The sequence below is a fragment of the Odocoileus virginianus genome, chromosome 16 (genome assembly GCF_023699985.2).
Source record: "Odocoileus virginianus isolate 20LAN1187 ecotype Illinois chromosome 16, Ovbor_1.2, whole genome shotgun sequence".
In the NCBI taxonomy this organism is placed as follows: domain Eukaryota; kingdom Metazoa; phylum Chordata; class Mammalia; order Artiodactyla; family Cervidae; genus Odocoileus; species Odocoileus virginianus.
This window is the reverse complement of record NC_069689.1, coordinates 18,236,271-18,261,684: the sequence shown is the minus strand read 5'-3', so window position 1 is coordinate 18,261,684 and position 25,414 is coordinate 18,236,271. Positions and strand designations below refer to the sequence as shown.

The 25,414-nt window shown below is 37.6% G+C and overlaps 1 protein-coding gene across 11 annotated transcripts in view; it reads left to right on the top strand.

Moving 5' to 3' along the window:
* The window catches only part of UNC79 (unc-79 homolog, NALCN channel complex subunit), a 270,926-nt gene that overhangs the window by 29,378 nt on the left and 216,134 nt on the right, over positions 1-25,414 (top strand). For 6 of the 11 annotated variants that reach the window (XM_070477921.1, XM_070477923.1, XM_070477920.1 and 3 more), the window contains exons 1-3: positions 15,453-15,632; positions 16,516-16,636; positions 24,632-24,936. In XM_070477921.1, the coding sequence (XP_070334022.1) occupies positions 15,530-15,632; positions 16,516-16,636; positions 24,632-24,936 (529 nt within the window). In that variant the 5' untranslated portion in view covers positions 15,453-15,529. Of the gene's footprint in view, positions 1-15,452; positions 15,633-16,515; positions 16,637-23,135; positions 23,154-24,631; positions 24,937-25,414 lie in introns of those variants that run through there. The other 5 variants (XM_070477922.1, XM_020875952.2, XM_070477917.1 and 2 more) reach the window with 4 other exon arrangements.

Below are 25,414 nucleotides of genomic sequence, written 5' to 3'. Positions count from 1 at the left end.
AATATCAATAACCTCAGATATGCAGATGACACCACCCTTATGGCAGAAAGTGAAGAAGAAGAGCCTCTTGATGAAAGTGAAAGAGAAGAGTGAAAATCTTGGCTTGAAACTCAACACTCAGAAAACTAAAATCATGTCATCTTGTCCCATCACTTCATGACAAATAGATGGGGAAACAGTGGAAACAGTGACAGACTTAATTTTTTTGTGCTCCAAAATCACTGCAGATGGTAACTGCAGCCATGAAATTAAAAGATGCTTGCTCCTTGGAAGATAAGTTGTGACCAACCTAGACAGCATATTAAAAAGCAGAGACATTGCTTTGCCCATAAAGGTCCATCTATTCAAGGCTATGGTTTTTCCAGTAGTCATGTATGAATGTGAGAGTTGAACCATAGAAAAAGGTGAGCACCAAAGAAGTTATGCATTTGAACTGTGGTGTTGGAAAAGACTCTTGAGAGACCCTTGGATTGTAAGGAGATCCATCCAGTCCATCCTAGAGGAAATCAGTCCTGAATATTCATTGGAAGGAGTTATGCTGAATCTGAAACTCCAATACTTTGGCCACCTGATGCGAAGAACTGATTCATTTGAAAAGACCCTGATGTTGGGAAATATTGAAGGTGGGAGGAGAAGGGGATGACAGAGGATGAGATAGGTTTCATGGCATCACTGGCTCGATGGACATGAGTTTGAGTAAGCTCTGGGTATTGGTGATGGACAGGAAAGCCCGGCGTGCTGCAGTCCATGGGGTTGCAAAGAGTTGGACATGATTGAGCGATTGAACCGAACTGAACTGAACTGACAAAAATCTGTAAATATGGGGGCCTCCTGATCAATGGCAATATTGAACTTTCCTTATTCCATTAGGCTCAGGCTTGCCATTCAGTTTTGTGAAATGAAAAAACTATGTTTATATACACTATACATGCTTAGGGGATGAAATTATAAAGAAAAGCAAAGGAATGATTCAGAAAAGTTAAAAAAGTATTTACCTTCATGGTGAGTGAGAGGGATGGAAATAGAGAGAGATAGCTATAAGGTTCAGGAAATGTTCTTTTAATCTGGGTAGTGGGTACATGAGTGTGCATTTATTGTTATTTTAAAATCTATATATATATATAAATTTATATATATATACCTGTATATATAATCTGTATATATAAATTTATGTCCACTTTTGTAACATCAGGATAAGCTACATAGAATATCTGGAAAACAGTCTGAATTCAATATCCTTCCACCCCTATTCAGAGTTTCTTTTGGGGACATCACTGAGTAAGGTCAGGAGTGAGTCCAGAAAAAGATGTGTTAACCAGAGTTGGGGATTTTGTTAGACGCAGAAAAGTGAGCCAGGTACTAGACCTCTGGCAAAAATATGATTGGTGAGGGAGTTACTCTGTATTTTCTGCTTAAGTTCAACATGACCAACCCCTAGCTCTTAGATGTAGGTCAAAGAACACTTTGGTAACAAAAACAGTGTTTTTAGTTATTCTAGGAGACTGTGGAAGAGAGTAGGCACTTCACTGGCTCAAGAACCAAGAAGAATCTTGGGCACACTCACACAGGCCTTTTGCCTTGGGTTGAAACCAGTACATAAGGTGAGGGGCTCTTTGTGATGACAGCCTTCAACACTCTGTGTTGGACCACAGTGGTCTGCCCTGGTTGCACTGGATGCCTGATGTATAGTTGGGCCTTTCCAGGAGAAAGGATGCATGGGAAATAAATTTTTTGAAACTGTGAATTGGAAGGACTGAAGCTGAAGCCGAAGCTGAAACTCCAATACTTTGGCTACCTGATGCGAAGAACTGACTCATTGAAAAGACCCTGATGCTGGGAAAGATTGAAGGCAGGAAGAGAAAGTGACGACAGAGGATGAGATGGTTGGATGACATCACCGACTTGACGGACATGAGTTTGAGCAACTCTGGGAGTTGGTGATGGACAGGGAAGCCTGGCTTGCTGCAGTCATGGGGCTGCAAAAAGTTGGACACTACTGAGTGACTGAACTAAACTAAACTGAAGCATGTCTTTATTTTTGATTTATAGTCAACCTGAATATTGAATAATTTATTGAGAATAATTTTTTCTCAGAGTTTTAAAGGCATTGCTTCATTATTGTCTTGATTCAGATGTTACTTTTGAGAAGTCCAAAATTCCTGATCTTTCCTAGGTGACATAACTTAAAAAAAATCTCTAGAGGCACGTGAAACTTTGTTTGTCCTCAGTTTCTGACATTTCATTAAAAGACATGCTTTATTCTACACTGATTTTTATTCACTTTGATGTATGTTTTTAGTCTGACATTTTCTAAATTTTTAAAAATTAATTTTGTTAATTTTTTAGCCCTTCTGGTTTTGCTGTTTTTTTTTTTTTCCCCTCAAGTTCCTTTTATTCTCATGTTGGATCTCTGGGTTGATCATTTCTCTTTTACTGTGTCTCTGTCTTTTTGCTGAACTTTGGGAAATTTCCTCGACTGCATCTTCTAGCCCTAATATTGAGTATTGATTATTTATTTATGGGATCATGTTTTTGATTTGTAAGAGCTCTTTTCTGTTTTTTGTTCTCTGTATATTGCTTTTTTAACAGCACCTCAATATTCGTCTGTGGTAGTCTCTCATATTCCGATATTAATAACAGGTTTTTAAAAAAGGTTTCATTCTCCTATGTAGATTCTTTTTCTCTGAGTTGATTTTTCTGTTTCTTCAGTTTGTCTTCCATGCTAGAGGCTTTCTTTTTGATGGCTGGCTATCCTTTGGTATCTATTCATTGATTACAGGTTGGGACTGAGGAGCTGACCTGAGCATGTTGGTGGGCCCTTTATTGGGGAAACCCCTTATGTCACTGTCTGACTTTAGTTCTTTCCTCTTTGACTGGTCAGAGTCACAGAAGGAAGGAGTGAGAAAGAGGCTTCTAATCTCCAGCTTGAAGAGTAAGAGTCTAGCTGCTCATTGTGTGTGGGGAGAGGGGGCAGAGGTTAGCTTATTCACTCTCCACTATTCACACTTCATATAAGCACCAGTTCCTCTTGTTTAAGTGAGTTACCCTGGTCTTCAACTGTGTTTGGTTTCTTCCATTTCTGAGACCCTCTGGTGTATGTTCTCTTTAGGCAATAAACTTAAGAAGATCTGCTAAGTTGGCGAGAGGTAGGGAGAGAATTTAGGGGTCTAACTGTTTTGTAAACAGCTTTGAACCGATTCCTCTTTTTTTTTCCTTTTCTTTTGGCTGTGTGTGCAACATGTGGGATCCCAATACCCCAACCGGGTTTAAAACCCATGCCCCCTGTATTGGGGACTCAGAGTCTTAACCACTGGGCCATCAGGGAAACCCCTTAATCCCCACCTTTTAAAGTTCGTATTCCTGTACTCCCCCACCCCCTCCTCTCCCAGTTCCAGAGCTAACTAGAGCTGACAGTTCCATGACTTTTGAGAATCCTGAGGTGCACATTGTTGTTTCTCAGCTTTCCTCACTGCCGGCCTGGGATTTTATTTTTTTGATCTGCCAAGTCAATGTCTACTTGTCTATTGGTTTTCAAGCTTCCAAAATTATGTTGCAATGTATCATCTTACCTCTTGTCCCTTTCTTCTTGTGTTAAAACCATTCTTCTACTGTAGTTTGGCAGCATTTCAGATGTGCATGATTTAGATGTTTGTGTTTGCTTTTGTAGTCTTTTTTGTTGTTGTTGTTTTGAATTGTTTTTGTTGTTTGCATGCAGGATCTTATTACCTCCACTGGCTAATGAACCTTACCCTAGCACCAGAAATGCAGAGTCTTAACCACTGGACCACTAAGGAAGTCCTTCATTTTTGTAATCTTAACTTAGAAGCTTTCTCCCACTTTTTCATGTCTACTGTCTTCTCATTCTTTATGTCTTAAATATAATCTCTTCTGAGAGGTCTTCTGAAACCACTAGTGGGGCATTCCTTACCCTTTTCTTTTTTCTCTGTTTTAGCTCCCATCTCTTTATAGACCTTTAAAGATATTTTTTATACTTTCTGTTCATCTTTCACTCTTGACCATAAGCAACATAAAGGGTTGTAGCTTTCTTTAATTTTTATTTTTTAGCTTTTTCATACACTGTTACATACTCAGTATTTGGCACATAGCTCAGGAAGAGAAGGGGACAACAAGAGGATGAGATGGTTGGATGGCATCACCAACTCAGTGGACATGGGTTTGGGTAGACTCCGGCAGTTGGTGATGGACAGGGAGGCCTGGCATGCTGCGGTTCATGGGGTCACAAAGAGTCGGACACAGCTGAGCGACTGAACTGAACTGAAATATCTGCTGAATGAGTGAAAGGACAAGGTATACGTAGGCATGAATTTTTAAAGTTGATAGCAATGCTCTCAGTTTTTACATATGTAGGAAAAGAACAGGGTATAAAATAGCTCCTACCTCATTGGGTTATTGTGAGGCTTACAAATATTAAGAGGGGAAAGTGCTTAGAACAGTGCTTTGCACATAGAAAATACTACAGAAATGTTGTATTTTTAAGAGTCTTAAAAAAAAGAGTCTCTAAAGAGTTGTCAGTTTATATTTAAATGTTGTTTTATTATGGACTGAATTATTCTTTTCTTTAAGTTATTTTTAAAAATTTATTTTAATTGGAGGGTAATTGCTTTACCATGTGGTGTTGGTTTCTGCCATACAGCAACATGAATCAGCCATGAATATACATGTGTTCCCTCCTTATTGATGAATTATTCTTGAGTATTGTGTAGTATGTTCTGAGTCATAGCACATCTGAATTTTAAATCCAGGTTGATCATGAATCTCAATTTGGACTGTAACACTATCATGGAAGAGAATGCACTTTACCATGAAGGTAGGAGCCCAGGTATTTTCAAGTTTGTCCCTGTAGCCAGACACTTAAATTTTAGGACACTGCTGTCTATACTTCAGGTTCTTGTTTAGGCAGTACTGGGATATCTGCATCTTCTAAAGGAATGTAATATATTTTTGGTACAATCATTTTTAAAAAAATAGAGCCACATTGATTGGATAGGAGGTTGATAATTCACTTTGATGTAAAAACTTAAAAGAATGATTCATTGTCATCAACTGCAGCATATCTCTGAAATTATTTAATTTCTACCCAATAACTCCTCAGTTCCTGAAAAATTTGTAATTATAAAGAGCTCAGTACAATTTAGCAATGAGAGTTAAAATAGTCTTTGGTTTTCTTCTGCTAAATCTGTATGTCTAGATTTATACTTCCTTGAAAAAATCAGTAATACTCTTGTTCCCCTCTGTCCTTGCAGTTTCAAGTACAGTACTCAGATGTCTCATCACATCGGAAAGAAAGTACAGGCTTATGAGTCACTCTGTGGGTTGGGTGGGAAGTGCTTAAAATTTGGCCTCTTGATTCTTCAATTTCAAAATCTTGATCTGAGGAAGCTACCCAGTAAACTTCTAAAAAACAAGCTTCTGTCACCTAACCTGATTGCATTAAAATAGAGATTCATATTCCATTTCAAATGTTACTAATATACAACAAGCACTGAACTTCAAGAAGATTCACCACCTTTGTCACTTTCTCCATCACAATTTGAAATAAATGACTTCCACTGTTCCTAGCACAAGCTCTCCTGATCAACAGTGCAATAGGAACCAAACAGCAATCAATCTTCTCTTTCCACTTGAATAAGTTATTTTCCCCTTTTCTTGATTTCCAGTGCCCCATTTCTGACAAGTGAATTGTTTCCATGTTAAGGTGTTTTCCAGTTGGCAAGTGGTCAGGTCCTACTAATTCATGCCTGAAAACCTTGGATGACTTTATGTACCTATGTGGGATTTTAAAAAATATGCTAAAAAAACTATGGTGGACCACAACCTTTTCAACTGTTTCTCTTTATAGGTGACATGTAAGTGCTCTATTATTTACTTCCTTGGTGACCTTGGGCAAGTTATTTAACCTCTCTAAGCCTTGGTTTTCTCACTGGTTGTATGGGAATAATAATGATAACAAAAGAACTATTATTTTTATATTTACTGGCACAAAGTAAATCAGAATTTAGAATTATTATTGTGACTGTGACCCAGAGGATGAAGATTACATCTTTTTTAATTGCTGATTCACCCATGCCACAAGGTGCCTGGCACACGGTGTGTTAATCAACAATATCTGATACATGACTAAAAACACTAGTATCTTTCCCTTCACCTTTGCTGCTTAATTTTTGCTTAATGTCTAAAATTCCTTACAAGGCCTAACTGTTTTTCACAAGTTACCTGCTCAAAAAAATGTAACAAATAATGCATGTGGAAATGCTTTGAAAAATGTAAATGGCTAAGCAAATGTGGTTGATGATGATGATATGATGATGGTGGTGGTGCTGGAATCACTTGCCTGAGAATGGGAGTGTTCGCTGACCTCTCCTGTCTCCTGAAAGTGCCGGATAAAGTTTGCCTCCTGGAACTAAAACCGACTGAAGATTATACATGTAAGTATAAGAATATTTAGAAGAATTAACAATGAGATTTGTGATATGTGACATCCTTTTGCTTTTGAGGGGAGACTTGACTGTTTTGGCTCTCACAATATGTGTGTCCTTTCCCATCACCCTTTATTTGTTTCTTTTATGAAGTTTTGCTTTCAGTTCAAGAGGATGACCTTCCTCAAAGAAGGAGGATCATTCTCTGATCATGGATTTGCAAAGAACCCTGGTTCCTCGTTAGAACTCCCAAGCCATGTGCTGTTGCATTGTTCCCCCCACATCTCCATTTTTGAATATGTTTATTATTAGCTGTATATATTCTTTAAAAAAGATGAGTTTCTGGATATAAAACTGGATTTCAGTACCAACTGCAGTTATTATATTGTCTGTGTATGTGGATGTGTGTGGATGTGTATAGGGGATTATGCTTGATTTTGTTGATTAAAGATCACTGCTGTATTTTCCTTACTCTATAGATCATTCTGTTTTGAGAGACAGAGTTTTGGCTTGGGAAGGGGGATGGAGAAGGATCTCACATGTAACTGCTAATTTTTGTAGCAATTTATTATCTACTATGTGCTAGTCATTATGCTAAGTAGTTTATATAAGTAATATTTAAAAATCTTATATAAACCCTGTGAGAGATATCATTATCCCCATCTTATAGGTTAGGAAATTGAGGCTCAGAGTCTTGAAGGAGGCAGCGAGTTAGTAATTATAGCATTTAGTAATGAGTGCTATCACAGAGGGAGGCCCTGTGTGCTGTGAAAGTGCTGATAAAATCATTTAATGCAGCTTGTGGTAGGGAGGGTTAGTTATCTACAGCAGAAGTAGTTATAGTTGATATATGGAATTCTTGGGAGGTGATCAGTCAGGGAAGCATAGGTTGTATTTCTATAGAGAGAATAGCATGTGAAAACCCATGACAGGGTGAGAGCATTGTGAGTTGGAATTTTTGCATGTCAATATGGCTGAAGTATGGTACATAGGGAAGAGACGGAAGATGAAGCTTGACAGATGTGTAGGAATCGATTCACTCTGGACTCTATGTGCTAAGTTAATTATCTGGATTTCAACTAGCAGGAAATGAGGAAGATTTTGCATGTGGGAAAGATCACTCTGTCATGTTAAAAAAGGATCAGAAAAGAATCAGTCTAGATATGATGGCAATAATCTAAGAAAGAAATATTCAGGCATGAATTAAGGTGATGTAAGTATAGATGGAGAAGAGAGTTGATTTTAGAGATTATTTCTAGATAGAACCAATTGGGTCAAGGAGTTGAATCTATTGGACACAAGAAACACCTTGAGAGGCACAAAAATAGTAAGTTAAGACAGATCTGTAGAGTGATTAACGAGAGTGTCTGATTCCTTACTGATCCTCTAATCATGAGAAGAAATGAAAAAGGAACCAGGCACAATTTTTACTTTAACCATTGAGGTGAATATTTATAGCAATCCAAATTTGTGAAGTATGTCCAAATACTCTGTATTTATATCTGTCATTTTTCAATAAAAGGTGAAACTGAAAAGAAAATGAATAATTTCAAAGGAAGCAATGACATCAAATCCATAAAGTTTTAGACTTTATGTAATGGAAGAGAAAATCAATGAAAAATAAGATGAAATTAGGATATATGCTTTCAGATGTACAACATAAATAATCAACTTTTGCAAAGAATGTGGATGTATTATTTTAATTTCTCATTTGACAAAAACAGAACAAGACAAAAAAGCAAACAAGGACCCCTGAAGCTTAGAGATATTAAATGGTTGATTGAGGTCACACCTAGCTGTAGGTGAGAATTCACTGCATCCTAGAGCTTTCTGCAGGACACTGTGATGATCCCACCTCATGTACCCAGCATGTTTGGGGTCTAAGTCATGAACAATAAAATAAGTGGTCTCTTTGAAGAAAAGAAATGAGTAAATACTGCCAAAACAGTGAAGAACCTATGAAAATCTTTGGAGTATATAAAGTGAAATGATTATTTGGAGTTCTATGAAATGAAAAATGAGGGGAAAATAAATCAGGAAGAAGTGTTCTTTATTATTTATATGTTGTACAAATTTTTTTTGGAACTTGCTTATTTGTATGTGGGAGACGTGGGTTTGATCCTTGGGTTGGAAAGATCCCCTAGAGGAGGGCATGGCAACCTACTCCAGTATTCTTGCCTGGAGAATCCCCATGGACAGAGGAGCTTGGCAGGCTAAAGTCCATGGGGTTGCAAAGAGTTGGACATGACTGAGCAACTAAGCCCAGCACAAATGATACTAGAATGTTAAGGAATTTATTTAGAGGATATTGATATAATATAGCTGACATTAAAAATTTTAACTCCTTCCAACCCTGTGTTAAGGTGACCGTCTTTTTGTGCCCAGAGTTGTGATAAGTTCTAAGGGCATTACAAATATATATATGAATTCTGTCCTCAACAATCTCAAGGGAAACTAGATGTGCAAACATGAAACTAATTTAGAACCATCCAGAACAGTTTATTACCAGTGATAAATTAATATAATAAAGTGGCAAAATTTTTGAGGCGGACGATGAGTGCTTTGAGTCGTCAGGAAAGGAAGGAAGTGATAAGTGTCTGGAGTCAGTTAGAAGGCTTCTTAATGGAATGATTCTTAAGATGGGTCCTCAAGAATTAAAGGGATTTAGTTTTTCAAGGAGAAAAGTGTGGGACTGGTGAAGTAAGCAAGTTTCATTTTATGTTTCCTAAAAAAATAAACAGATTTAATCTAAGATTTCATCTGTTCACTCTAGTATAACTTAATGGAATACTGGAAACAACCTAAATGTCAAACAATAGAATAGGGGAAGTGTCAAAATTTCATGCCCTATCATATTTAATAATTAAACAGCATTAAACTAGTAAAAATAATAAAGGAACAATGTGACATGGTGGGGAAGCCTGACTTGTAACCAGTTGTAACCAGTTACACTGTTAGTTCTGCTGCTTACTGGCTCAGTGGTAAAGCACCCACCTGCCAGCTCAGGAAATGCAGGACACACGGGTTTGATCCCTAGGTCTGGAAGATCATCTGGAGGAGGAAATGGCAACCCACTCCAGTATTCTTGCCTGGGAAATTTCGTGGACAGGGGACCCTGGCCGTCTATAATCCACAGGGTCACAAAAGAGTCAAACACGACTTAGCAACTAAACAAGATACACATATACTTCAGTTCAGTCGCTCAGTCGTGTACGACTCTTTGCCACCCCACGGACTGCAGCATGCCAGGCTTCCCTGTCCATCACTAACTCCCGGAACTTGCTCAAACTCACCTTCATCAAGGCGGGGATGCCATCCAACCATCTCATCCTCTGTCGTCCCCTTTTCCTTCTGCCTTCAATCTTTCCCAGCATCAAGTCTTTTCCAGTGAGTCAGTTCTTTGCATCAGGTGGCCAAAGTATTGGAGTTTCAGCTTCAGCATCAGTCCTTCCAATCAATATTCAGGGTTCATTTCCTTTAGGATTGACTGGTTGGATCTTCTTGAAGTCCAAGGGACTCTCAAGCTTTCTCCAACACCACAATTTAAAAGCATCAATACATATACTAATGGTATGTAAAGAGATTCTGTCTTTCTGAAGGGAAACGTTTCAATTCTTATATAAAGCTTTAAAATGAGTATTTCCTGTTTGACTCAGCATTTCCACAGTTAAAAACTTATTCTAAGGAAAAAAGATATGTGTACATATTTAAAAAGATATTCTTTGCAGTATTGAATAGATGATTGGTAAAATAAATTATGGTTCACTTACATAAAGGACAATTATAAACCTATTAAAATGCTGATGTAGAAATGTATTTCTGATATAGAAAGTAAGGAAAGAAGATTCTAAAACTATATACAGTATAACTCCATTTTTGTAAGTCTATATTTATGCTGAGAAAATTTTCTGTAAGGATAATATACCCAAACTGTTATCTGTGGTTGTCTCTGAATAACGGGTCATTAGGTGATTTTTATCTTCTTCATTGTACTTACCCAGATCTTTTCCTTTTATGGTAATAAGCATGGATAATTAAAAATTTAAAAGTATAAATGGATCATTACTTAAAATACTTAGAGACATAGAAAAATGATTAAGATTTAAAGAAAAACATGTTATTTATTTTTGTTAAAGTATTTTTAAATCTATCCCTAAAGTGAATGACTGAATTTTGCTTCTGTGGCTTTTTCTTTCAAAATGTAGCACTTTTCAAGATGTTAGGGACAGGATGAATAGTGAAGAAGCAGACAGCAGAGATTAGACTCATGTTTGCCTGAATGAAAATCATCACTTTTTAGGCTCGCCTTTCTTGTTTTCTTCATTTTCATCACTGCTTTACCTGTTGGCTTCCTTGGCCATTTTCATAAAGAAACAAAGTTTAACTCAGTTAGCCTCTGCAAACAGCCACTTTGTCCTCCCTCTTTCTCTTCCTTTCATTCTTACTAGCGCCCAGCAAATTCAGCACTCACTAGTTACTAGTCACTGGGCATATACAGTGGTGAACAAGAGACATAGTTCTTGGAGTCTACTGTCTACTTGGGAGAGATAGTCAAGATAGTCAACAGTCACCTAAATAAGTAAATATTTAAGAATTGTGCTAACTACTGTGAAAAAAAAAATAAGGTGTTGTGAGAGAGGAAAATGAGAGTAAAGTAGAGGGAATCAATTTCAACACAAGATCTTCATGGGTGAGTGATATTTAAAGTCAGCCTTGAGGCATAAGAAGATGTTTGACAAAATGTGGAAGGAAAACCATGGTAGGTCGAGGGTTAGGGTTAGATTGTAAAGATTTCCAGGCAAAAAAATAGCTTTGTGTGTTAAAGAAACTGGGGCAAAAGTCAGTATGCCTGGCCTTTGTGGTATGACAGGCTGGAAGATAAACAAGGGCCTGGTTAAGGGTTTTGGATTTTATTCTGAGGGCAATGGACAGCCACTGAGGGATTTGCATGAAGCAGTTTATAGTTTTTAAAATAACTCTTTGGCTCCTCAGAGGAAAAAGAACTGGAGAGAGGCAAGAAACAGAAGGTGAATGAGGAGGCTTTGAGAATCGATCAGGAGATGATGGTGCCCAGTGATGACAGTGAAGATAAAGAACTGAAGACAGATGGAGGGGTATTTTAGTAGTAACACTGAGAGGACTTAGTGACAGATTGATTAGGAGTAGGGGATAGGGAATAGGAGCTGTTGATTACACTTTGCTGGGATGACTTGGTGGATTACACGGATGGTGGTGAGGGAAGAGATAAGGGTTCAGTGTTGGATGTTTTTACTGTGCAGTATCTGTAAGAGAAATTGAATAGATAAGATCTATTACTCAGAAGAATGACCTATCTGGGATGGAGATATGCTTTTAAGAGTCACTGGTACAGACAGTGCTTTAAGACCTTTGGATGGAGGGAACTGTGGAGAGGGACAGAGGATCTGAGTCCTGAGGAATTCCAACATTTCGACATCAATAGGTCAGGTAGCAGGGGTACATCAGGGAGGCAGGAGGAAGACTAAGAGAATGTGGTTGTCATGGAAACCAATGGGAGATTTTTCAAGGAAGGAGGGATTGGCTGAATATGCTAAAGGGCCTAGTTAAAGGATGACTGGAAGAGGAGGGAGATGGGAGGGAGGTTCAAGGGAGAGGGGACGTATGTATACCTATGGCTGATTCATGATGATATTTGGCAGAAACCAATAGAGTTCTGTACAGCAGTTATCCTTCAACTAAAAAATAAATAAATTAAAAAAAGAAAGTGCCCGTTGGATTTGGCAACATGGAGGTTCTAGATGGTGGTGGGAAAAGCAGATTCAGTGCAGTGGCACAGGTGGAAGCTAGACTGGAGTGAGTCGAAGTAAGAATAGAAAGTGCTGGAGAGATGAGAGAGTGTACACAACTCTTTATCATCTTGGTTCTGAAGCGAGGCCAACATCTGGAAGGGATTGTCAAGTCAAGGGAGAACTTTTTGGTTTCCCTTTGACGAGAGATTTTAAAGTTTATTTGAATGGTTATGGAAATGATTTAGTAGGGAGGGAGAAATTAATGATGTAGGAGAGACAATTGATGAGTGGAGGACACTCGTGGTGGGATTGATGTTTGACATACTATATGTTGAATGTGTACTAGAGTTGCTATTCTAAGTTATCGACATAATAAGTGATTTATTATTCACAATAGCCCCATGAAGTTGGTATGATTATTCCCATTTTACAGATGAGGAATCTGAGATTGAGTACAGAGAGAACCAAATTCTTAGTCCAGAACTGTTTGATTTCAGAGCTCAGACTCTTAGCGTTTACCTCTGCTCTAGAGGTCCACAGCCTCCAGGATCTAATGCCTGGTGATCTGAGGTGGAGCTGATGTAATCATTATAGAAATAAAGTGCACAATAAATATAACTCACTTGAATTATCCCAAAACCATCCCCCCACCCCTGGTCCATGGAAAAATTGTCTTCCGTGAAACCAGTCCCTGATGCTAAAAAGATTGGGGACCACTGCTCTTAGAGGACTTCCTCTAACATGGTATTTTAGTCAGTTTGCCAGGGCTGTCATAACAAAGCATCACAGACAGGATGGCATGCATGACAGAAATTAATTTTCTTGCCTCCTGGAGGCCAGAAGTCCAAGACCAAGGTGTTGGCAGGTTTGGTTTCTCCTGAGGACTATCTCCTTGGCTTGCAAATGGCTGTCTTTTTGCTGTGTCCTCATATGGCCCTTTCTCTGTGCACACACATATCTGGTGTCTCTCCTGGGCTCTCATCTCTTCTTCTTATAAAGACACCAGTCAGCCTGGGTGAGAGCCCACATTAAGAGCCTCATTATAATTTAATTACCTCTTTAAAGGCCTTATTTCCAAGTACAGTGACATTTTGAGCTTAGGACTTCAACATGTGAATTCTTGGAGACAGAATTCCATCCAAAGCAGATAGCTTCTGTTTTCTTAAAGTGTAAGGAAAAGAGTGGGCCTGGGGGGTAGTTTTGAAAAGCGTGGAGAGGGATGAAATAGTGATTGAAGAGAGAAGAAGGGGGAGCTTTCTAGAGAAATGTAACCCAAGGGTCAGGTGAGATTAGAGATGATTTGTTTACATCCAACCAACTCAATTATCTAAGATTCTGCAGCAATATTAAGGCACACAGGTGGAATAAAGTATATGAAATCTGAGCTGCCACATGGCTGCCGTGATTTCAGCCAAATGGCCTCTTTTGTGTGCACAGTTTGAACGTAAATGAGTTTCACTTACATTCTGAACGAAATTACAAATTGCTGTATGTCAGGGACCTTTCTGGCTGTTCTCAAATAGTAGAAAACACGAAAGTTAAATAAATCTATGATTGCTCGGATTTTGCTGCATTCGTCAATGAGCAAATTAGCTTGAACATTTTTCCAACTGGTTCTGTTAAAAAAAATTTGTCTTTAATGATTACTCATCATTATTTTTGTTCTTTCTTTCCCCCTTCTTTTTTCCTTTTTTTCCCCCATCTTCACTCATCAGTTTATTGAATACCTACTAGTTGTCTGGCACTAGGGGTAAAAAGAGTCCATAATCTAGTGTGGGAGACAGGTATATATGCCATAGAACCCCAAGTGATAGTGCTATTATTAAAGTAATAATTCATTTGTTCATTTAACCTGCAAATATATTGAGTGTCTGTTAAGTGCCAAGCAGTGTGTTAGGCTTGGGATAGAGACATGAGTGAGATATAATTTTTACCGTCAAGAAATTCACAACCTGATATAGAAAAATAAACAGGTAAGTAAACAAAAGCAATACAATGGAATGCTTGTAAAATGTTAAAAGATCCCAAAAAAGGGAGTGACTCTGTCTATGCATTCCTTTGCATGTTTGGTTACCCACTGAAAAGAGTCATTGCTGCCTTTTAATGAAAGGAACTGTGAAAAGCACATTCATTCATTTCACGTTTTTGAATGCTGGCTCTCATTGTGTAGTGAAAGTTTTGTAGTTCCTGAATAACAAGCAAGCTTTGAGTTGGGAGATCTATGACTTTTCTCCTCGTTTAGCTTATTGTCCCAAACCTGCACTATCAACACCTTTTTAAGGTGATAGAATGATTAATAGTATTCCTGAAATACTCGACAGAAACCTGCTGAATGTTAAAACTTGATAAAAGTCACAGTAGCAAAGCGTTACTGTGATGGTGGGTGTGGAGAAAGCATCTGCTGGCCTAGCAAATGTCTGATTCTTGAAACTCAGAACTGTGTATTAATGTAGGGGTTCCCTGTAATTTTTTTTTTTTAAAGATAATGAAAAAATGATGATCGAAAACATTGAGAAGAAAATGGATTTTTGTAAATTATGTAATTGAAACCTTTTCACTATCATCTATTTTTACTGTTTGTCAGGAAAAAAAATTTACAACCAAACACTTAGTGGGGTTAATTGAGACAATGGATATAAACTTGTTGCTTTTTTCAGGGGTGATGTGTTAATATAAACTCAAGGTGCTACTATCTGCAATGTAGACAATTTTGTGGAAAAATGCTAACCACTGGAAATAGTGCAGATAGGAGAAGGAAGAAAAGGCAAATCTGATAAATGGTATATATGAGATTTAGAATGAATGATTAACAACAACTGAAGATTGCTTTGATGTCATGCAATGAACACCCACAATCTGCATATCGACTTCATTCCAGATGGTATTCTAGAGTATGTCATAGTGGAAAGAGCCTTGGATGGGAGTCACGGTCTATAAGTTCTAGTCTAGCTCAGCTGCTGACTACTGATGTGTCTTGTTTTCCCCACCTTTAACATTACATGATTATGGGAAAAGGTCTCTAAGATCCTTCTAGCTCTATTTCATCATTCTGTGATTCTACGTCCCATGCCTATCAAAAGCATTTTGACTTTCTTCAAGTTGCTTAAGCCAGCATTTCGGTTAGAATGCATCCAGGAGCTTGTTTCCATGGGCTGTTGGGAACAGCAAGGCTTTGCTTCTCCAGCACTTGATATGTCTTCTGTTAACTGCTGACAGTGAGCCATACCACCTAAAAGGCTCCTTGGGTAGCCTTAAAGATTGAAAGGACAAATGGACAGTGTTGAGAGCTCTGTGGAAGAGGAGACCTGAGAGACGTTGATCATCATGGCCCCTTGGGATTTGCAAAAAGGAATGACTAGAACTGGGCCATTCACTGCAGCCAGGTCAAAGGTCAGGTCAGGAATGTGGACAATGCTGATGACTCCAGGTAGGTCTAGGAGGGTAAATAAGCCTATTTAGTCCCTCCTGAGTCTTGAGAAGATCTGGGCTGCCAAGCTCAGAAAGCTATTAGGAAGTCTCCTGATTCATGAAATTCCTTGGAAGAAAAATGTGACATTCCTTTTTTTGTAATTTATTATCATTGAATTATTGTATTCTTACTAGTACTCACCAAGTTAATCTACTTTAACGATTCTCACAGTTCAAACATTGCTACACACTTTATGATCACTTATTGAGTTATAAATCTGGTTTTGATTGATGGTATTATGCAGTGGATTCCCTTTGTTTTAGGATTTTTAGTGTTGTTCAAAGACATTTGAGTTTTCTCTAGTTTTAGTTAAGTATAATTCTTGGGCTTCCCGGGCAGCTCAGCTGATAAAGAATCCACCTGCAATGCAGGGGACTCCAGTTCAGTTCCTGGGAAGCTCCCCTGGAGAAGGGACAGGCTGCCCACTCCAGTATTCATGGGCTTCCCTGGTGGGGAAGATGGTAAAGAATCCACCTGCAATGTGGGAGACCATCTTCAATGTGAGAGACCTTCTCTGGTGGCAGAGATATATATCCAGTATTATTTTGCTAATAATAGGCTAACTTGGGGATGATTATCAGATGATTTGGAGTACTGCCTTTCTTAGTTATAAAAGTAATGGCTAATTTGTGGCTAGAATGTTAAGCCAGATAACTCAAAATAATTTTGTGTGCTGAATACAATTACAAGTAATTAAAGGGCTTTTATAACTGTCTCCATCATAGAATTCCAGTAAAAATTTACATATTTTTCTTAAGATACTGATTAAATTCCTGTGCTGCATGCCTAATACATATTACAAGATGATTCTTCTTCTTCTTCTTTTTTTGCTTCTATCTAGTTGCTTCCAAGATCCGGTACTTACAGGAGTATCATAACCGGGTCCTCCACAACATTTATCCTGTACCTTCAGGAACAGATATTGCAAACACCCTGAAATACTTTTCTCAGACCTTGTTAAGGTAAGCTTTAAAATATCCTGTACTTTGAGAGAATTATTAGGTAGTTCTGCTGAATTGATTGGGACTTAAATTTTTATTGAACTGAAAGTTTTAGAGGGCTTTATGTTTTCTAGTGCTCTGCCAGAAGAGTCTGAACTCAAGCTTTCTGGGTGTGTATATAGCAGATGAGATCAGAGGCCTAAGTGAAATAAATGGCTACTGCCTGCTTTCCTCAGTTGAATATCTTTTCAAGAGATTCACATGGTGATGAAAGTTATGTTTGGCACTAATATAGAGTGGAATTAAAAGGAGAACCTATATTGCTTATAATGAAGAACAGAAAATCTTAAAATCAGAAAGTCTTAAAGAAAATCAGAATTATGAAGCATTTTAAGTTCATTTGCAGTATTTCCTATTTCTCAGAGTATAATTTAAGATGATACAATTATTTTTAATCTGTGTAACACTTCAAGTGTTCGATATGCTTTACAATCTACATGAAGGACAGGAACAAAACCATGGCAGTCCTTTTTCTATTGTCTGCTTTGACTATAAGGTAGAGACAGGAGGAACCCATCTGCCTCACAGTTCTTACTAGGGAAACAACAAAACAACAATGGCTAGTCATGTCCAACTCTTTGGGACCCCATGGACTATACCCTGCCAGGTACCTCTGTCCATGCAATTCTCTAGGCAAGGATACTGGAGTGGGTTGCCATTCTGTCCTCCAGGGGATCTTCCTGACCCAGGGATAGACCCCAGGTCTCCCACGTTGTGGGCAGATTCTTTACCATCTGAGCCACCAGGGAAGCCAGGGAAGCACTAGGGAAAACAGGCAGGCAAAGGTGAGCCTTTCAGGTAAGGACTTAATTGCTGGGGACATAACACCGAAGAGATGAGAGCACACTTCACTTCCCATTAGATCCTAAGGCTTGGTCTCTTTCATTATTATGATCTTCACGCTCCAAATCTGATTTGGGAAATGTTTCTTTCAGCTCTATAAAGAGCAAAAGTTTTGTAGGACATGTATTAGGGAAAGACTACCATCTCAGAAAGGCCATCATGGCACTGGGCTTCCCAGCAGTCTGAGGCTTTGCCACGGGGGGGTGGGGGTGGGGGGGGGGCTGAGAAGGTTGTGGGAGTGGGGGATTGGGAATGAACATTGTAGAAAGAAGCCTTACTCAGTCAAGTCACCTTCTAGTCTTCAGTGCCACAGTCTCTGGGTTCTTCTTTGAAATGTCTCTTTAGAACCCTTAGTGTCCCTGTTCTGTGTTAAACGGATTCTGTTTATCAGATTTGTAGATTTCTTACTTGCGGAGTAAGTTTAGGACCTTGTTACAGAACATTTCTCTTCCAATGGCAGTGGAGTTATTAGCTCAGTTTTCACAGTAATGATCAGATAAGGTTGTGCACCAAAGCATTCGATTCTGTTCTCTTAAACTCCCCTTTTGTCTTTGAGGTCAGGGCTCTCAACGGGTAACACTTTCCTTTATCACAAATTATGAAAGCTCTCTAAGTGAGAGACACTTTTCAGTAGGAAGCAGATTCTGAATTCCATTTGCAAAGAAACTGTGACATCCTAGTTGGCACTTCAAAGCTTGCTGCTTAGGTCTTAGTCATGGTGCCAAAAAATTAAGAAATTTAGCATATTGAAGTCATTTTGCAAGAAATGAGGATTCCATTTTCTTGAGTAAGGGATGATTAGAATATGATTATGGATGGTAACATTTTAATGGTGAAATTGGTGTTAAAACAGTTTGCTCAAGTGGCTGTTGAAAAAGATTCGATAAAATTGAGTTGAGTCCCTCAAAGGGAGACATCAACAATCACTACAAATGGTGGTACTAATCCATTAACTCTTATTATTATAGCTATATTTGTATAGCTATTATTATCATAGCAATATTATAACACACAATAGTAATTATATGTTAGGAACTGTTCTAAGCACTTTACATCTCATTTAACCCCTCATAATAATTCTATGAAATAAGTATATTATTATACATTCTACATATAATGACATAGTGGTTAAATAAATTGCTCAAAGTTACATATCTGGTGAACACTGGAATCAGGATTTGACCCTGGGACTCCTAAGCCACAGTACACACTTTGAACAGTTAGGCTATGCTCTCCCCCTTGTTATTGTTAGCTATCATATTCCAGTGGCACTTCTTTTAGTAAAAACTTGGTTTGGCCTTTGGGAATGCTGGCATCCATTATGAATTCATAAAATATAGTTTGGGCTGTCTTTGAGAAGAAGGAAAGAAAGGAAGTGCTTAGTGCAAAGATTTACCATCCTTTTGGAAGTTATGAGCCATAACTGAGGTGATGTGGACAGTGTTTCAATTGCCAGAGATTTTAGCTCTGTCTCCCACTCAGAAATTTGTTGTGGCTAGTAGGTCAGAGTTGACAGCTTGTGGGACACACACACAGCAAATGGGAAGAAGAGGGAAGACACTGAGGAATATAACATGTTACTGGTTGGGCTTTAATACTTTGAGGTTCAACTTGTGGGCTGAACCCAAGGCATTTTCTGTCTTCTCTTTGCCCATCTCAATCAATCAGTTAGTTCAGTCGCTCAGTTGTGTCTGACTTAGTCGTGTCGGACTCTTTGAGACCCCATGGACTGTAGCACAGCAGTCTTCCCTGTCCATCACCAACTCCTGAGTTTGTTCAAACTCATGTCCATCGAGCAGGTGATGCCATCCAACCATCTCATCCTCTGTCATCCCCTTCTCCTGCCTTCAATCTTTCCCAGCATCAGAGTCTTTTCCAAGGAGTCAATTCTTTGCATCAGGTGGCCAAAATATTGGAGTTTCAGCTTCAACATCAGTCCTTCCAATGAATATTCAGGACTGTTTTCCTTGGATTGACTAGTTGGATCTCCTTGCTTTCCAAGGACTCTCAAGAGTCTTCTCCAAGAACACCACAGTTCAAAAGCATCAATTCTTCAGTGCTGAGCCTTCTTCATGGTCAAACTCTCACATCCATACATAACTACTGGAAAAACTGTAGCTTTGACTAGATGGACTTTTGCCAGCAAAGTAATGTCTATGCTTTTTAATGTGCTGTCTAGGTTGGCTATAGATTTTCTTCCAAGGAGCAAGCATCTTTTTAACTTCATGGGTGCAGTCACCATCTGCAGTGATTTTGAAGCCCAAGAAAATAAAGTCTGTCAGTGCTTCCATTGTTTCCCCACCTATTAGCCATGAAGTGATGGGACCAAATGCATGATCTTAGTTTTTTGAATGTTGAGTTTTAAGCCAGCTTTTTCATTCTCCTCTTTCAGCTTAATCAAAGGCTCTTTAGTTTCTCTTCACTTTCTGCCATAAGGGTGGTGTCATCTGCATATCTGAGGTTATTGATATTTCTCCAGCAATCTTGATTCCAGCTTGTGCTTCATCCAGTTCTGCATTTCTCATGGTGTACTCTGCATATAAGTTAAATAAGCAGGGTGACAATATACAGCCTTCACGTGCTCCTTTCCCAATTTGGAACCAGTCTGTTGTTCCATGTCTGGTTCTATTGCTTCTTGACCTGCATTCAACCTCAGTTTTTAAAAAATTTTCATGTCTTTTGTTTACTTCCCAATATTTCCAGTAATACAGAATTTACAACTATTATTCTGTGTACTAGACCAAATTATGATCATTTTCACTGTTGGTTTATACATCCATAATAATCATACATATTATCATATGTTATAATCATTATGAAATTCTTTATTTTACTTATACTATTAGAAAGTTCAAGACAAATAAGACAGTCTAAGTATTTGGTATCCAAGATTCTTTGACAGTAATGTTCTCTACTTACAAAGAAGGTTATTTCCTTTGCATTTTATATATTTAATACATATATTCAGCATTATTTAATATTTCTTACTTTTAGAATTCAGATTCTTTGTAAGAAACAAGAAAACATTAAGGGTGAATTCTCGCAGTAACCTTCTGTTTTTCTATTTGGGTTTTCTCAATGAAGTTAAAATATGCAACCTGAAGTTCCAGCAGCATCAGAATTGCATTTTTAGAGTAATAGTCCTTTGATATTCATGCATGCACATAACTCTCTGTGATTTTAGTAGAGTTTTGTACATATTTTCAAAGTAGAGATTAGGCTAGATGTTTGACTTCAGTTAATTTAATCCATAGGAGAGGAAAGATATGTGGAGAAATGTGCAGACCCTAATTGACCATATCAGCAGTTGGACAGTCCACTTAGGTCCACTTAGTTCATAATTGAAGTCATATTAGAGTTCACAGAGGTTCCCCAAACTGTAGGGGAGCAGAAGGCAGTTCCTCTATATTATACCCAGCTTGCTAGCCCTTGAGCCTGGAGCAATGTTCCATTCTTAGAAGGGCATCAGTTTTTGTTGAATTGAATTGACTTTAGTCCAAGTTTCATCCATCACAGGAACTCTTCTAGAGCATTTACTTAATCTACCAGTGACCAAGGGTCCTGGGTAAGATTTTATGTGAGTGCTGAGTTGTCCTCATTTTAATTCAGTAGGGATCTAAGTGTGGAAATGGACACATGGTTTATACACAACTTCAGAGTTTAGTTTTTTTGTTTGCTTTTAACCTTAGAAGTGGCTGAATTTCATCTAGTTTAAAACTTCTCATCACTACATGGGAATCTGCCCACTTTATATTAGAAGCCCTCTGGGACCATATTTTAAACATCTAAGGTCTTCTGTAGAGATCTTGCCTTTTGACTGGTAAAGCATTTAAAAGCTTCCTTCTCGTCTTCCTATTTCAAATATTCTTTTAGAATTCCTTCCCCTAGATCATTCTTCTGGTGTCATTCAAACTGCTAGCGCACACATCTTAAAAAAAAAATTGTTATGTTTGGGGCAATCTACTTGCTGTCAGCTCTTTAGAAAATCTTTAAAAGGGATTCTAGTTTCAGTTCAGTTATCATAACTGAATTCTAATATCTAATGGTTTAGGAACAACATATAGACCTTCAAATGAATGATTTATAATCCACAGAGTAGCTTTAGAGCATACAAAGCACGATCCAGTAAATTCTGTGACGTGAGTAGATCTAATTCAAATGTCAAAATTCATTGTCTTATAGAAAGTTTGGGCCTCCCTGATTGCTCAGTTGTAAAGACCCCAGTCCGGTTCCTGGGTCGTGAAGATCTGCTGGAGAAGAGATAAGCTACCCACTCCAGTATTCTTGGGCATAGAAAATTTATTTATTTTTTGTGCTATAAATACCTCAGGGCAACTTCACATCTTTCTGCAAACTACAGATTTCTTCTCTTGGTTTCTCTTATGTTGGAAGTATATGCTTGATAATGAGGATCTCAAGAGTGAAGAGGAAAGGTGAAAAGTTGTCTGCTGGGTCAAACTCTTCTGAGCAGGGCATTCTTAATTCTTAATATTCTTTTGCTTGGGTGTACAGACCTCTGGGAAAGAATCTCAGATGGGGAAGATGGTTTTATCATTCCCAAGTTAGACAGTTTGGTTGGGGAAATAAGTTTTTTTTTTATTCTGAGTAAACTTCACAAAACATCATGAAATCACAATGCATTGTACATTTATTCATAAGCCCTTCTTAAGTTTTTCCACAAATGAAAACATTTCCTTACATTGAAACATGAATGATAATTTAAAACTGGTTTCATGGATAACTCATCTTCAGCCATTTTTTTCTCAACCTCACCTACTTATTAAATTTAAAGGCAGTGAGAGAGAAATTTACTGTTTCAGTGCTGACCTTTTCCCTCCCTGCATATTATGAAGTTAGTGCTGCTCTCATTTGGGAACCATGCATATACAGGAAGGGAAAAATATCAATGTACAACCTCCAAAGTTGATGTGACTAGTGTTTGTTAAATTATATCAAACTTTGGAAAAATGCTACTGTTTATTTGAAAAAAATAATGTGTTATATTTCCCCCACCAAGGAAAAGTTGAAAAGTTTGATGAAGAAAAGTTAATTTGAAGAAAAGCATTAATGTATGCTGTGCAACTAATTTTATTCTCTAAGACAAAATACTATTTTTTTATGCCACTTCTGTAAGAGCCACATCTTGTAATTTTGGAAGGATGCTGGTAGTAGGCTGATTTAGGGTTGAAGTTTGGTAAATAATATTTCTGACTTATTTCCATTGTGATTTTAAGAAAATTTTCAGTGGGAAAAATCCTATAGGGTTAAAACAGATTTTTGATGAATGGGTTTATCACAAATTTAACATTTAAAGGTGGTACTTCTAGGAGTAATTGAGTTTTATGATGAAAATATAAAATCTGATGGAAAATCTGATGGTATTTATGGTAGATGTAGGCAGACAGGGGTAACTGGAATGTTGATATTATCCCATTGTAAAGTGTAAGACTACAGAGTTAAATACATCACACACAAAAAAGGTATATTAAATCCCTTTAAAAATTAAAAAAAAATTACTCTAAATCTTAAGTTACTTATTGCTAAGAAGTATAACATAACTATTCTGAAATTATTTTTATTATTATTAATTGTTTTTCCCCTGGACATTGGGTAACAGAAGACAAAGGAAATCGAGGTAAATTAGGCACATGGGAAATAAAAAGCATGTAGTCATTTTTCTTACGTTGTAACATATTTTGCACTAAGAGTAAATAAAACTAAATGTAAATTTGAAATAGCAAGCATGCTTGACACTAACCAATTCTTCACACTACTGTAAAACTGTAAATGTAATATCATTAACTAAGAACTTAGTAATGTTTAATGCACATAGAATAAGTGTAAAATATGTAATGAAACATTTATAAATTGGTATCTATTTTGATTAACATAGAAGTGTACTCTATCAAAGCACTTTGTAAGTGCAGCAGATATTATCATTATAATGTATAGCTATTGTCTTTAATGATTAAATAGTATAGCCTAATTTAAAAAACCTAAACATTTGGCTAAGCAATCATTTCTTCTATTTTTAAATTAACAACTTTTCTGCTTTATTGCTTTTCCTGAAAGGTTTTTATTTAAAAATTAATGCTAAAAGAAAGCCAATTTTTTTTAAGAATTTCTTTTTATTCCCATTAAACTTTTTTTAACTTTGTAAATTATCTTTCCTTTAGTTTTTAGTGAGTTTTGTTGAATAATAACGTAAGTAGCAGCAGAAATATATGAGATCTTATTGTATGATGTGCAGCTATATGATAGATACTGCTTGCTTAGTCTTTAGAATTTTGAAGATAACTATTTAATAAACCACTGTTCGTATTTATAAAATAAAATGTTTCCTCCCCAACATGCAAAATTTAAAAAACACACATAAATAACCATTATCATTAGTTCACAAACATATGCTATGGACCATCTACTCTATATTATTTTATAGCTTTTCCAATGTAGTTTAGCTAACATTTTAGAAATATGTATTATTTCTAAATTCATATGCCTGTTTAAACTTCATTATCTCAAATGATACTGATAGAATGTCATGAAACAGTATCATAATATACATATAGACATTATTTTGATGCAATAAACATGTGATTTTTAAGACTTTCTTAATAAACACACATGTTTATTCTTTGCTAAAACATGTTTCTGCAAGTGCCATACCTATATTTTGCAGGTTTTTACTTACCTGATTATGATAGTCTTGCTGAAAACTTCCTTTGCTTTGAAAGCTCCTTTTAATTAGGAATAAAAACCCAAACTCCTTAAAGCCGTGATTTTTCCTTCCAGGAAACCCCCTCTTTCATCAAATCAAGAAACTGTAAAACATGGGTTTGGCACTGAAACATGCATTTTTCTATTTTTGCTCCTTACTAACCAGATAACACATGAGATGCAATGCAACTTCCACAAAGGAAATCTTACCTTATTGGTGTCTCTGAGCACGACGCTGTGCGACCTGCCTTAGATTTGTAGACGCTGCCGGTGTGGCAATTGCATCTTATGTGGGTGTATCTGGTGTTTTATTATTTGTTTTAGAGTGTCATTTCAATGTAATGTGCTGTTCTTTGTGTCTTTGTTGTCTCTTTTTTTTCTTTGTCCCCCCAACAGCATTTTGTCCCGCACAGGGAAGAAGGAAAACCAAGATGCCTCCAATTTGACAGTGCCCATGACCATGTGTCTTTTTCCTGTGCCATTCCCACTCACCCCATCTCTAAGACCGCAGGTCAGTTCCATCAACCCTACTGTTACTCGCTCCCTCCTTTACAGCGTCCTGCGAGATGCACCCTCTGAACGCGGCCTGCAAAGTCGTGATGCTCACTTGTCAGACTACCCCTCTTTGGACTATCAAGGCCTCTACGTGACTTTGGTGACTCTCCTGGATCTAGTTCCTTTACTACAGCATGGCCAACATGGTGAGCATTTAATCAAAACTTTTGAAAATATACATGTACGCTTACGGATACTGGAGACCCTTGCTCTTACTATCGTACATTGCCTGAAAGGTCTTTGTGTGGCTAAAGCCTTTCTTACACGGAAACTTAATTATGGTTTCTATCATTTGTTCTATCATCTTTTTGCTGTCTTATGGGCAGAGGGATGTTATCCAAGTGGGTCTGCATTGGGGGCAATGGGCTTGAGAAAGGAGGAAAACTATAAAAGGAACTTTCTTATTCACCCTGACCTGCTTATCATGGCGACTGGTTGAAATTATGGTTTGGGGGTTGTTTTAAAAACAAGTCCATCCCCAGAAAAATGTAAGAAGTGTAGCTTGGAGGACAGGTCAAGTCTACTAACTAATTCTGTAATTTTGGGGAGCAAATCACAGAATCTCCCTGGGACTTGTTTTTCCTGTCTCCTAACCCAGGAGACTAGATAAGAAGGAATCTCTAG